Source organism: Bison bison, unplaced genomic scaffold, assembly GCF_000754665.1.
Source record: "Bison bison bison isolate TAMUID 2011002044 unplaced genomic scaffold, Bison_UMD1.0 scf7180017864383, whole genome shotgun sequence".
NCBI classification, from domain to species: domain Eukaryota; kingdom Metazoa; phylum Chordata; class Mammalia; order Artiodactyla; family Bovidae; genus Bison; species Bison bison.
Genome location: NW_011494955.1, coordinates 7,081,549 through 7,096,744, shown reverse-complemented (window position 1 = coordinate 7,096,744; position 15,196 = coordinate 7,081,549). Strand labels below are relative to the sequence as shown.

The 15,196-nt window shown below is 41.5% G+C and overlaps 1 protein-coding gene across 3 annotated transcripts in view; it reads left to right on the top strand.

The window, feature by feature from the left end:
• Positions 1-15,196, top strand: part of ATF7 (activating transcription factor 7) — a 95,599-nt gene that overhangs the window by 61,908 nt on the left and 18,495 nt on the right. For all 3 annotated transcript variants that reach the window (XM_010857948.1, XM_010857947.1, XM_010857949.1), the window contains exons 3-5: positions 3,304-3,400; positions 8,014-8,132; positions 12,292-12,429. In XM_010857948.1, the coding sequence (XP_010856250.1) occupies positions 3,304-3,400; positions 8,014-8,132; positions 12,292-12,429 (354 nt within the window). The remainder of the gene's footprint in view (positions 1-3,303; positions 3,401-8,013; positions 8,133-12,291; positions 12,430-15,196) is intronic.

Below are 15,196 nucleotides of genomic sequence, written 5' to 3'. Positions count from 1 at the left end.
CTTCACTTCACAGAAAATTCTTGAGTTAACTCTTAAATATAACAAGAGAGAATATAAGGAACAATGAAAATAATAGCCAAATTGACATTCGCTTTGATTAAAAAAAAAAAAAACTTTATTGTTAGGACTTCCCTGGTGGTGCAGCGAACAGGAATATACCTGCCAATGCCGGGAACATGGGTTCAATCCCTGGTCCGGGAAAATGCCACATGTCATGGAGCAACTAAGCCCCCGCATGACAGCTGCTGAGCTGGTGCTCTGGGACCCTCAAGCCATATCTCTAACGAACCCCTGGGCCACAACTACTGACACGCGTGTGCCTGAGGCCTGTGCTCCACAGCTAGAGAGTAGCCCCTACCCTCCGCAACTAGAGAAAGCCCGTGTGCAGCAACAAACACCAACACAACTGGAAATTTTAAAAACCTCAACACTCTCTCACTAAAAAAAAAAAACTTTAGTAAACTTTTATTCTCTTTCTTACTCTGGCAGGGAGAGGTGACTGGAGCCAAACCATGCCAGTGCCCTGCTTCTTAAGCTCCTCCTCCTGCCATTTTCACTCCTCCTCTGAAGCATACTATGATTTAGTTCAGAAGGATTCTTAGTTTTTGTAGTGTCGTAACCCACAGTGGCAGTTTGATGAAGCCTATGAACCCCTCCTCAGAATAATATTTTTAAATCAGTAAAATAAAAGACATAGGATTACAAACAAAGTGATTATTTTTATATACAGTTATCAAAATAATTTTAAAATATTTGATAATACATGTGCTTTTTTACGCATAATACTGTCTGTAAGTTCTAGTGGTAGGTCTGGTGACTATCATAATTTTGAAATAGTGATGAGTAGAAAGGCTATTCTGAGATACTTATAATAACTGTAATGTAATATGAGAATATGTGCAATTTCTATGATGAATTAGGAATGCTAAATTTCAGAGTTTAGTGAAAATGAAAATGTAAATTTTTTCCTATGATCACAGTTTTCAAAACCCTATGAGATGCTGATGGGTGGGAGATCCCTTTAGTCATGTTCAGTTCTCTTCAGACACCAGCTATTGGTTTGGAAAAAATAAACCGCTGAAAGGGGAATAGGGTGATGTGAAGGGAGTGGGGTTGTGTAGCAGAGAGGAACAAGAACTAGAGAACAAACAGATCACAACTATGCAGAAAAGTTGTAACAAGAAGGGGAGTTGCCTTTTAAAATACTAAATGATCCTAACTAGAGCAAAGCCTGGAGATTTAAAATCTTTCTCCAAGCTAGACTTCTGATAGTAGAAAAGGACTTTTTGCTTGAAAGTCATCCTTGTGTATTCTAGAACATTGTGCCACATTTTTTAAACTACCTACAGAAAATTTCCTTGAAGTACCTATAAATGTATTTTTGAAAAAAGATTGTCATAACATCACCAGTACATTTTGAAAACATATACCCTAATCCGCTACCCTTCCTGTCCCTGTAAAGTGATTGTTTTTCCTCTTTCGTAGACTAGTTCTGCTCATTTCCTTTTACCAAATACCCAGCAATCCCAAACCCTCTGCACTGATTTGTTTAACCTAGAAATGTCATACTCATGGTTAAAAAACTATTCCCCCCTTTCCCACTCTCTCCATCCTTTCCTTAGGGAAAAATCTGTGACTGAAAAAGTTGATGCTTATGATAATAATCAATGTCTACGTTGCCTAAAGTTAGCCAACAATGGAGAAAACTAAAGTTATTGGCTAAATATGCACACACTCTATTCAGTTTTGTCCAGGATCCATTGGAAACAACGAAGGCAGTCTTCTTTTGATTCTTTTACTTCTTGATTCTTAATATGTTTAATTGAAAATTCCCTTTACCCTTCAGGCTTGTAGGCCTAGCCTGGAAGGATTTTAGGTCTTAAGCTTCAGTTATGATAGAGCTTAGAGAAAATGTGGGGAAAGCTACTTTTAGGTAAAATAAAGAAATTTTAAAAGTTCAGTTTTGCTTTCTTGCCTAGATAGGTGCTAGGATGGAGCCAACTCCTGACTGGTTTGAAGTCAAGAAGAGCTGTGGATAGAGAGCCAAAGGACGAGTTTTGGTGGGAAATGTGTATCTATCTAATGAGAGTGAAAAAAGAGGACTAACCAATCATTATTTTTAGAAACAAAAAGACGAATAGAACCATGTTTCAGAGCCTGGCTAGTGAAAGAGCTGTGGAAAACTGCGGCATCCAAGCTGTTACTGCGTTGCAGGCATGTTTTAATGAAGGAACATGGCCAGGCAGCCTCAAAGGGAATTTTGAGGGTATCATTCTTTTGAATTACTGCTGTTCATCTGTTCTATTCATCACCCCCTTCTAAAGAAAGGGGGGGAGCATAAATTACTGTCCAATAACCCTGTCTCACTTAGTCATAAACTGAGGCAGACCTAGCCTCACATTTTCATTGTCCTTTCACCAAACCCCTAAATAAATAAAATTTCCATACCATCTCCTTTTTCTCTTTCCTCATCCTGCCTACAGGCTTCCCCCTACCCTAAAAAAAAAAATTTTTTTTTTTTTGCTTGCATTTTTATTCTACCATTATGTAGTCAACAGCATTGCACTGGCCCCCTTTATGGCTGATGGAGCCCAGGCGGGCTGCCCGATGAAGGGAGACAGCATTTGGCCGATGGGGCTGGTGTGTGCCATTACTTCTGGCCAATGGGCCTCTGTCCTCTACAGCTCCATCCTGGCTCATTAAAACCCTCAGCCAAATAGCTGGGCAGGCGCCTGCTGCAGCACTGTAGAGGCCAGGAAGTTAAATGGTTCTCCTAATCCTGCATAATTTATCTCTCTGTTAGGCCCCTCATAAATAGTCCAGTTCAGCCCTACCATGGAGATCTTCATTCTGAATTTCCTATATTTTCGTGATGACCAACCAGTACCCAGCCTTTCCCTTCTCCTTTCTTTATTATCATTATTAAACATTATTTTTCCCTTGCTTGCTACGAGCTAGCCTTAATGTTTTTTTCATTTGGAACCTCCTGCCTGGATCCCACTTCACCAACAATCTGTCCATTTCTCTCATTTGGACCTGGTAATACAGAGCAGTTGGTGCTACGGTCTTCCCCTTCCCCTCTCCTCCAGATTTCTAGTGCTTCATTTTCTCCTTTCCTATTTTCTCTTTTTGAATCCATCTCCTCTCCTTTTCCATCATTTCCATTTTTTTCTTCCTTCCCATTCCCTCTCCAGTCCCTCTTTCCAGGGACCAACCTTACTGTAGGATGTTTGGTAGGACATTTTTAAAAGGGCACTGAGTCACTTCTTTTTTTTTCACATCTCTGTTTCTGTTTCGTTTCAGAGATTTACAAACGAGGACCACCTGGCAGTTCATAAACACAAGCATGAGATGACATTGAAATTTGGCCCAGCCCGAACTGACTCAGTCATCATCGCAGGTATTTGCTGCCCCAGAAGCCACGTGCCTTGATATCACCAGACAGTTAAGATTAATACCAGGGACCAGATGTACCGGGAGCTGTACTCCCCTTCTCCCATTAAGAGCCCTTATGTGATCTGCATTTAATCAGGAGAAAGGAACAATAAAAGCTCCCAAGTTTCTATTGTGCCCTCCACTCTCTCAGTTTTTAATACAAGATTGGGTTCTGCGGTTTTTGAGGTGGGTGTGTTGAGGTTTTTGTCTTAGCTGTTTTCAGTCTATTCCCTCCTTGCCGCCTTTTTATTAAGAGTTTGGAAGATTTGCAGACAAAAGATGCCTTTGACATTTTTCCCTACCCACAGCAAAGGGGTGAACAAAAGAGAGCAAGGAAGTTGGCCTGGCCTGGCTGCTTCTCTTCCACTGGGTGTCAGTTTCCCCCCAAGCAGGCAGGTTGTCGGTTCGTAAATTCAACTTCCCTTATGACCACTGAGGGCAAACAGTGGGCTTTTCTAGGGCAGTTGGGCGACTGGAACCTCTCACCGGTTGCTCTAGATACTGTTTTGCTTGCCTGTGCCATTCTCAAGGGAGCATTCTTAGCAACTCCTCTCAAACACTGCAGCAGTTCTCTCATGCTGTTTTCAGCTAGACAGGCAGACAAAGTGGGCTCTTTCTTTTGTTACCACAAGGGGTTCTGATTTAGCCTGAGTTAAGCAAGCTTACCTCCATGTTTAACCAGTGGAGAATTTAATGATGATTATTGTATAGTATCAGTTAATAATTCAGGTAAGGCACAATTTCTCTAAGTGTGCATGTGTTCAGTCATGTCTGACTCTGCAACCGCATGGACTGTAGCCCGCCAGACTCCTCTGTCCATGGAATTTTCCAGGCAAGAATACTGGAGTGGATTGCCATTTCCACCTCCAGGGGATCTTCCCAACGTGGGGATCAAACCCACATCTCCTACATTGGCAGGTGGATTATTTACCTCTGCATCACCTGGAAAGCCCAGTCTCTCTAAGTACTACCAGCCAAAGTGCTGCTTGAGACACAGAGGAGAAAAGAGAGAACCTCCTCCCATAGTTCTGTACATGAAGGAAGGGGCTTGCCCTACAGATCTCCTGTACCTTATTATTTGTTGAATATCTACTGTGTGTACCAGGCACTTTGCTGGGAGCTTGTGGATTGTAATTCCTGGAAAAAGACTTAAGTTGGGGACATTGTCATTAGTGATCCTTAAGAAAGCCTGGGGAAGTTCCTTGGAAGAGTGGAGAGGGCATAAACATGTATGTAGGCAACACATACTTAAATTTATTGTTGGGGCATGTATATATGGAAAAAATTTTAGTATTTTTAAGTCAAGTATAAGTGAATAATACAAACAGCATCAGTACTCAGAGAATTATTATTAAGTGAAATTGATCGAAGAAGTTTATGCAACAGGTAAATTTGAGGCTCTTGAAAGTCCCTTGGACAGCAAGGAGATCAAACCAGTCAATCCTCAAGGACATCAACCCTGAATATTCATTGGAAGGGCTGATGGTGAAGCTGAAGGTCCAAAACTTTGGCTACCTGGTACAAAGAACCGACTCATTGGAAAATAAGACCCTGATGCTGGGAAAGATTGAGGGCAGGAGGAGAAGGGGGCGACAGAGGATGAGATGGTTGGATGGCATCACCAACTCAATGGACATGAATTTGACAAACTCCAAGAGATAGTGAAGGACAAGGAAGCCCAGCATGCTACAGTCCATGGGGTTGCAAAGAGTTGGACACAACTTAATGACTGAACACACACACCAAATTTGGGGCAGAGTTATCAAGCTGGAGAGGTTATTCCAAATGTGTGGAAATGCCTATGCCACCCTCCATGAGTGGGGAGAGAAAATGACACAGGACAGTCCCAAAGAGATAAACTGTTTTCCTGTTATTCTTTGCCTTCTGTTTCAGGGCATTCATCCCACTGCCCATTTCAGCTCTCCTATCTAGTCTGGTGATTCTCATATCTCCAAATTAAGACCTGGTACCTCACATGTATTTCAGCCCCTACTGAACACTTACTTGGCTATCTTTCTGTTTTCAGATATTCGTGTCAGTGACTGTCAGTTAAGGAATTCCTTGTCCTCAAAACCAGCTCCTCCGCTTTGATATTCAGTGATATCAATATTCTCACAATCTTGTATCGTTTTATTCTTTCTTCACTTCTGACTGTTGTGTTCCTTTCTGTGCTTCCTGCCATCCACCATCAGTGTGCTTGAATCCCTCCATAGTCTTCTAGCTGGCCTCCTTGACTGGTCTCTCATTCTAATCCATCTTGCATTCTGTTGAAAAGCCAGACTTACTGAAATTCTTGTCCTCTGCTCAAAATCTGTCATTATCTTCCTATTTTCTCTTACTTTAAGGCTATTTTTATTTGGGTTTTCAAGCTTTCTATAACCTTGCCCTGCGGTATTTACCCATCTTTAAATGCAACTTATGTCCCTAACATGACTGTCTTTTGACCTGCACATACCTTTTTCTCCTCATCTATATATTGGTGCCATACCTGCTTCTCTCTGTGCCTTCACCTGCCTGACTCCTCTTAGCCTACTAATCTTTCTCTCTCATCTACCCTCTGAAGCCATTCTTTAAGGCCCAGCTCAAGTCCCAGTTCTTGAAATCTTTCTTAATTGCTCCGCCATTAATTTGTCTTTATTTCTGTAACAGTTTTATTCTGTGCCATACATGGCACATATCTTTTGTATACTGTGATACTCTCTATATAAATTAATTTTATTTCTTCAACTATAAAACATCCTCTTAGTTCTCTATGGCAAGAACCATACTTCTTTTTGGCCCAAACTCCTATACGTCTATCTCTCCCTCTCCCCCTCCCCCAAATGTACACACAGTTTATACATACAGCAGCAAAACACAGAAAGCATTCAATAAACACCTGTTGATTTCTCTGGAATCATCAGAGCAAGCTAAGGGTTTTCTTATATACATTTTCTGGCTGGCTGTTCAAGAATGGAAAAAGTTTATATGAGCCTCAGATCAGAGATCCAAAAGGCCCTCTTCTGCTGTAACCATGCCCTTAGCTGCCCCGTCCTGTTCCACTTGAGTTGTGATTTTTTAATGTGCCCTTACTGAAGTACTCTCTATGCATAAGGGAATATTACCTCCACTCACCCGGGGATGGAGGGAAAGTGGCTTTATCGTTGGCCAACCAAAGCTGCCAGAGAACCTTTTAAAACTATTTTGGGAGGTTAGTGGTAAGTTTTCCAAACACTCTGATTCAGAAGAAGTTTTGTTTAAATTAAAAAAAAAAAAAAGTTACGTTGTTTCCATGGAAAATCCCACTGGACTATTCCCAATTGATCATGCTAGGAGGAGTGATTTTAGCCCCAGGTCTCACTCCTTAAAATATTGTTTAAACATCATTCTATCCCTATCATTCGGTTTAGTGGTTTGGAATAGGAAATGAATCCCCAAGGTGATTAGCAGTGCAAGGAAAACCGTCATAATTGAGTTAGGACCAGAGAACAAGATACAACTGACCTAAGAGAGAAAAGGGGCTTCCCAGGTGGCACTAGTGGTAAAGAACCTGTCATCGCAGGGGATATAAGAAATATGGGTTCAATTCCTGGGTCAGGAAGATTCCCCAGAGAAGGGCATGGCAACCCACTTCAGTATTCTTGCCTTGAGAATCCCATAGACAGAGGAGCCTGGTGGGCTACAGTCCATAGGATCACCAAGAGTCAGCCACGACCGAAGCAACTTAGCATGCAAGAGAGGAAAACTAGAAAAACAGGATGGGGAGAGAGAAGCTCAAATCTAAAATTCAAGTTGCTTGAAAAGTTCCCGTGGGTTACCCAGAGCCTCCTTCTTCCCAAGGGCAGAGGCAGCGGGCTGAGGAAAGATTTGTGCAGCCTCTGAGAGGATATTTTGGCTGGCAAATCTAAATCCAAATATCCTGGTTTCCGGAATTTGCTCTTGGTCCCAGGTCTCCATGCAGTGAGGTCTATTGTTTGCAGTTTCCTTTTCTAGCCCACGATCTTGCTATCTTGTTCCCCAGCCCCTAGATGTGCCTGGAATGCCTTCAAGAAGGTAACAGACTCTTACCTTAGTGACAGCTGAAAAACAAGGCACCATTTCTTACTTGGTAGCTTTAGCAAGTAGACTCAGCCATCTGATCCTCAGTCTCTTCTCCTCATCAGATTTTAGTGTCCATCTGCTTACACCTACTCACTTCAGACCTAGCAGAGAATAAGTGTAAAGAGAAAATGTCACTTAACTGTACTTGATTTTCCCACCTAAAAGTTTCACAGACTCCACCTGGGTGGGCAGTTTTTGTTTTGTTTTGGGGGTGAGGGAGCTGAAACCAGCCTCTGAGAGAAAGGTGGTTACATATAGATAGCCACACAACGAAACATTGTTCTGTCGTCCCTCTGCTGGCCTTGAGGCAACACAGCACAGACACCCTCTGGTGGCCTAACACCAGTCTTTACTGACTAGTGCTCCATAAAAGCAAATCTGCCTAAACATAGAGATTCTTTCCAAACAGAAGAATAAAAATGTGTTCTTGATGTGCTCTCTAGTTTTAATCTCAGATCAAAACTAAAATAAAGGTTCCTTTTCTTTTCATGTCTACAGATCAAACTCCTACTCCAACTCGATTCCTGAAGAACTGTGAAGAGGTGGGACTCTTCAATGAACTAGCTAACTCCTTTGAACATGAATTCAAAAAAGCTGCAGATGAAGATGAAAAAAAGGCAAGAGGCGGGACTTTTGCTAAAAAACTGGTGGTGTTCAGATCTAGGCAACTTGCACTGTGCCCTGGGATAATTTGCATAATTGGTTAAAGCAACAAATTATGGGCTTGGTTCTATAGAACCAGATAATACTCACTTATCCTTGTCAGCCATTCAAGTCTTTAGGGCGTCCAGGTGATGGATAAGCACAAGTGTTGGGTCTTCATCAAAAACCAGTTTCCTTGCCCTTCTAGTGGACGTTGTTCAGTAATCTATTTTTTAAACTATTTTTGTTCTGGATATGTTACTCAAATTTTGTTATATAATGGGTTTTTTTTTTTTTTTTGCCAAATCCCACTCTTTTCTGCGCTAATCAGACTTCTCACTTGGATTGTTTTATTCAGTCAGCCAATCAGTAGACATTTACTGAATTTTGACTCTTCTTTGTTTCAGTGTATGTAACTCCTACCTCCGAGTAACTCTGTAGTAATAGTCAAGACATTAAGCTTAAGGAAGGATGTTCTTAAAAGCCTTTCAAAGGAGATCAGCCAGGATGGTGAAAGAATCAGAAATTAGGTCACTTTGGGAAGATTTAAAGAAACCGCTTTTTTTTTTTTTTTCCTGCATACACATTTTATTGCATAGAAAGGATCATACTTGTCTCCTGTTTTATTTTCTTATTTTGATTTGGCCACACCCAGTGCCATTGGGGGAGAAGGCAATGGCAACCCATCCAGTACTCTCGGCTGGAAAATCCCATGGACGGAGGAGCCTGGTGGGCTGCAGTCCATGGGGTCACTAAAAGTCGGACACGACTGAGTGACTTCACCTTCACTTTCCACTTTCATGCATTGGAGAAGGAAATGGCAACCCACTCCAGTGTTCTTGCCTGGAGAATCCCAGGGATGGGGGAGCCTGGTGGGCTGCCGTCTATGGGGTCGCACAGAGTCGGACACGACTGAAGCAACTTAGCTGCAGCAGCAGCAGTGGCATTGGGATCTTAGTTCACCAACCAAGAATCAAACCCATGCCCCCTGCAGTGGGAATGTGGAGTCTTAACCCCTGAACCACCAGGGAAGTGTGAAAAGAAATTTTATTGAAACAAAATTGCAGTCTTCAAATAGTTGAAGAGTTTTTGTGTAAGAGAGGGGTTAAACTTACTCTCTGTGGCCTAGAAGTAGAAATAGGATCAGGATAGGAAGCTATCACAAGGTATGTCCAATTATATGGAGGTCTCTTAGGATAGATATTGTGGAGAGGATTAAAATACTGGAATCACTTCAGATTCTGAGATGCTGTGATCCTGATTTTAACCTTTATATTCAAGATCCCTAGAGAATCCTTTAGTTTGGAAGATCAGAGGAAATAGTTCAAGAAGCAGAGTCAAAGAAAAATAGTTCCCATGGAATAAGGGGTTTGGGGGCAAAAGAAAAAGTTAAAGTTTATTTTAGAATTATAATTCTGGGTTATTAGTCACTACTTAAAATCAGGTATCTTTTCCATAATAATTCAGAAAAAATTCCAGTATCTCTATCTCAGAACATACACATTAACACGTGTACCTCCCATAATTGCAGGGTGCAGTGAGGCATGGAATCTTACCAGAATACAGGAAAGCCAAGACTTAAGAAAAAATTTCCAGGGAGGACTCTTCCCCTCTAAGAGGGAGATAGCAGTGAGAGAGCTTATTCTTAGGTATGTTGATAAGGAGACCAGGGCCCTTGGAAAGCTCTGAGTTGTTATGGCAACAATCTGTTTCTACTGAGACCAACTTTTAAGTCCAGAGCTAAGGATTACACAACAGAACAGCACATCTTGCTCAATGGTGTGTTTTTCCTTAAGCTCTGTATATAGTATATAATTATTATATAACAACAATGTATCTCGGAGGAGGAAATGGCAACCCACTCCAGTGTTCTTGCCTGGAGAATCCCAGGGATGGGGGAGCCTGGTGGGCTGCCCTCTATGGGGTCGCACAGAGTTGACTGGACTGAATTGACTTAGCAGCAGCAACAATGTATCTTACTTGGAGACATGCTTCCCATTAATAGAAACCTTCTGACTAATCCTATTATTTTAAGATTATGTTGTCCCAGTGGGTCTGATAAGACCTTTACAACCTTAAGATACTCTTTTGATCTATTGATGGTACCAACTGAAAAAGTATATAAAGCCCCACCTGAACTAGTGATTGGGGCACTCATTGCCCACTTCTGATGTCTATGTCAGAAGCTGTCTCTTTTCACTGTAATAAAACTTCTGCTACACAAAACTCTGAGTGATCAAGCCTTGTCTCTGGCCCCAGACCGAAATTCTCTCCTCTCAAGGCCACAAATCCAACACCATTCACTATAAGCTATCAGCAGGTAAATCAAAAGAGTTTGTGCACAATTTTTCCATCCATCTTAAATTATAAGAATGAAGTGTTCCTATCACTGGGGGTCCTTCCAAGTTCTATAGCTTTCTGTCATCTTCATTTCCTGTTATCTCCCACATATTAAAAGAAAGTGGGGGGAAACTCAGTGGCATATATTTGTAGTTCTCCTTTCAAATGGCAGAACTTGCGGTGGTCTGTTCGTCATTCTTTTTATCAGTCACTTGCTTACAATCTATGTGGTATAATTTTATTTTACAGTTTCTCTACTTTATCCCCCCTGTCATTTCTTCCTCGCCCCAAAGAAATCAGTCAAATTGTTTCCACCAGGTTGTGAAGGATTTTAAACCAAACTCATTATAGGGAAATTCAAGAAAATTAGCCTCCTTTTAAAGGCTCCAAGTCTTTTCCACTGCCCTTTTAGCTCAGTTGACACAGTCAGTCATGCCTTTACTCACTGGGCATCTCTTGGTGTTTCTCCCTGCTTGGTCAGGAGTGGTCTTCACCTCTTCTTGATGAGAAGCATAGGCTCAGTGGAAAATTATCTCCAGGAGTGTTTTATGAGCCCCAAACTTCTCTGAACCACAACTTTTCTAGGAGATGCCTCTAGGAGATTTTAAACTTGTGGTTGTATTTACTTAAGAGGCCTCTCCTTCCCACCACCCTCTGACTTCAGGGATCCAAGAATTAGCCCACTTGGACCTGACATCTGTGTAGAAAAAAATGAGGGCAGAAATTGAAACCATCTTTGCTGTTGCTCATCCTTATCAGATTGGAGAGAAAGAACCATTACCACCTTCTCTAATGTAGTAGATACCAGATTATCTTCAATTCACTCAAATACCAGGATTTCTAGTGATTAAAATAGCAAGGGATAAATTAAAAACAAGCTCCTCTTTCACCAAGAAGCCTAGGATGTGGGAAGAATAGAACCAAGAATCCACTTTGTCATGAAACTGAACTGCAATGCCAGCCTCCCTGTTGTGCAGTATCAGGGTCATCTTAGATGGTTTATTGTTCTCTTCAAAGCCACTTATGGCTCCCCAGTTCTGTGAGGTGATTGCACCACTGCCAGAAGAGTACTCTTTCCCTTCTAGTTTTCTCCAGTCCTGCCCCTAGTCCCAAGTTCTAGTTTCTTTGACTGATCAAATGATCAGCCTTTCCTTTCTTTGTTACCCCAAAACCCTATCTTCCTAGCTTCTAGCGTCTAGCATCAGATTTGGGGGTGAGAACACCATCAAGCATGGAGAGTTCCCCAGAAAAGATATTTCCTCTTTCATTGACAGTACTTTAATAGCCAACTTTTTTTTGTTTGCTTTTGATAATTGGGTAACCTAGTCATTCTGATTGGCAGAAAAAGTGTTCACAGCTCTCTAGTAGCCAGTGGAGCTGGTTGAGAATAGGAACGCACTGGATTCAGAAATCGTTGTGCTTTCCTAAAAAATAATCATAGAATGTGATGGATAAATGACATCTTTTTTTTATTTTCTCCTTTCAGGGTCTTCATAGGCATTTAAAGGTTTTTTTCCCCTCCTTTCAGAATCTTTATCAGTGTTCATCCATGGTGAGGCAGGTGTAAATAACTTCATTTTATAGTTGGGAAACAGAAGCCCTGAGAAGTTAAACGATTTGGCCACAGTTGTGTGTAAAACCTGGGTTCCACATTTCTTTGACTTTCAGTTTGGTGCTTTGACCAAGGATTGAACTTCTTAGAAGTATATTCACTCATCTTTTAACTGGGAAGATATAGATTAAACCTGAAGGGAATCATGGGATTGAACTGTGCTCATTTCTCTCTTTTAACAGGCTGCTTCTGGGCCCCTTGACATGTCTCTGCCTTCTACACCAGACATCAAAATCAAAGAAGAAGAGCCAGTGGAGGTAGACTCATCCCCACCTGACAGTCCTGCCTCTAGCCCCTGCTCCCCACCGCTTAAGGAGAAGGTAAAGCTGTTTACCAAGAGTCATCTAAAACTTAATTGGTAGATGATGTTTTGATGTGATAGTTGTATAAACACAGTGTGATACAGAAGGATTGATTATGTTTAAATAAATGTTCATTGTTTAGAGGATTTATATAAATTACACCTATTCTCTGACCCAGCAACTCCACTTCTAAGTCTGTATGGAAGAGAAATTAGTGCATATGTCCACCAAAAGAAGTATATAAGGATGTTCATAGCAGTTGTATTCATCAGTTCCGTTCAGTTCAGTCACTCAGTCGTGTCCGACTCTTTGCGACCCCTGAACCGCAGCACACCAGGCCTCCCTGTCCATCATCAACTCCTGGAGTTCACCCAAACTCATGTCCATTGAGTCGGTGATGCCATCCAACCATCTCATCCTCTGTCGTCCCTTCTCCTCCTGCCCTCAATCTTCCCCAGCATCAGGGTCTTTTCAAAGGAGTCAGCTCTTCGCATCAGGTGGCCAAAGTATTGGAGTTTCAGCTTCAACATCAGTCCTTCCAGTGAACACCCAGGACTGATTTCCTTTAGGATGGACTGGTTGGATCTCCTTGCAGTCCAAGGGACTCTCAAGAGTCTTCTCCAACACCACAGTTCAAAAGCATCAATTCTTCAGGGCCCAGCCTTCTTCACAGTCCAACTCTCACATCCATACATGCCCACTGGAAAAACCATAGCTTTGACTAGACGGACCTTTGTTGACAAAATAATGTCTCTGCTTTTTAATATGCTGTCTAGGTTGGTCATAACTTTCCTTCCAAGGAGTAAGTGTCTTTTAATTTCATGGCTGCAATCACCATCTGCAGTGATTTTGGAGCCCCAAAAAATAAAGTCAGCCACTGTTTCCCCATCTATTTGCCAGGAAGTAATGGACCATTTGCCATGATCTTAGTTTTCTGAATGTGGAGCTTTAAGCCAACGTTTTCACTCTCCTCTTTCACTTTCATTAAGAGGCTCTTTAGTTCTTCTTCACTTTCTGCTCTAAGGGTGGTATCATCTGCATATCTGAGGTTATTGATATTTCTCCCCGCTGTCTTGATTCCAGCTTGTGCTTCTTCCAGCCCAGCATTTCTCATGATGTACTCTGCATATAAGTTAAATAAGCAGGGTGACATACAGCCTTGACGTCCTCCTTTTCCTGTTTGGAACCAGTCTGTTATTCCATGTGCAGTTCTAACTGTTGCTTACTGACCTGCATATAGGTTTCTCAAGAGGCAGGTCAGGTGGTCTGGTGTTCCCATCTCTTTCAGAATTTTCCACAGTTTATTGTGATCCACAGAGTCAAAGGCTTTGGCATAGTCAGTAAAGCAGAAATAGATGTTTTTCTGGAACTCTCTTGCTTTTTCCATGATCCAGCAGATGTTGGCAATTTGATCTCTGGTCCCTCTGCCTTTTCTAAAACCAGCTTGAACATCAGGAAGTTCACGGTTCACGTATTGCTGAAGCCTGGCTTGGAGAATATTGAGCATTACGTTGCTAGCATGTGAGATGAGTGCAATTGTGCAGTAGTTTGAGCATTCTTTGGCATTGCCTTTCTTTGGGATTGGAATGAAAACTGACCTTTTCCAGTCCTGTGGCCACTGCTGAGTTTTCCAAATTTGCTGGCATATTGAGTGCAGCACTTTCACAGCATCATCTTTCAGGATTTGGAATAGCTCCACTGGAATTCCATCACCTCCACTAGCTTTGTTTGTAGTGATGCTTTCTAAGGACCACTTGACTTCACATTCCAGGATGTCTGGCTCTAGGTGAGTGATCACACTATCGTGATTATCTGGATCATGAAGATCTTTTTTGTACAGTTCTTCTGTGTATTCTTGCCATTTCTTCTTAATATCTTCTGCTTCTGTTAGGTCCCTACCATTTCTATCCTTTATTATGCCCATCTTTGGATGAAATGTTCCCTTGGTATCTCTAGTTTTCTTGAAGAGATCTCTAGTCTTTCCCATTCTGTTGTTTTCCTCTATTTCTTGGCATTGATCGCTGAGGAAGGCTTTTTTATCTCTCCTTGCTATTCTTTGGAACTCTGCATTCAGATGCTTGTATCTTTCCTTTTCTCCTTTGCTTTTCGATTCTCTTCTTTTCACAGCTATTTGTAAGGCATCCTCAGACAGTCATTTTTGCTTTTTGCATTATTTTTTCTTGGGGATGGTCTTGATCCCTGTTTCCTGTACAATGTCACGAACCTCCATAGTTCATCAGGCACTCTGTCTATCAGATCTAGTCCCTTAAATCTATTTCTTACTTCCACTGTATAATCATAAGGAATTTCATTTAGGTCATACCTGAATGCTTTAGTGGTTTTCCCCCACTTTCTTCAATTTAATTCATATTCATAATAGTAAAAAAACTGGAAGCAGTCCAAATGTCTTTCAACAAGGGAATAAATAAATGGTGGTATATTTCTAAAATGGAATACCACATGGCATTAAAAAAAGAATAGACTAATGATATATACAGCAATGTGGACATTATGTTGAACAACAACAACAACAAATTTCAGACACAAAAGTACGTACCATGTGAAGCCATTTACATCAGATTCAAGAATAGGCAAAACTGGGACTTCACTGGCAATCTATTGGTTAAGACTCTGAGCTCCCAATGTAGGAGGCACGGGTTTGATCCCTGGTCGGGGAGCTCACATCCCACATGCCGTATAGCCAAAAAAAAAAGTAAAGAAGAGGCAAAACTATTTGAAGATGATAGAATTCATCTTCAACTCTTTACCTCTTTTTTTTTTTTTT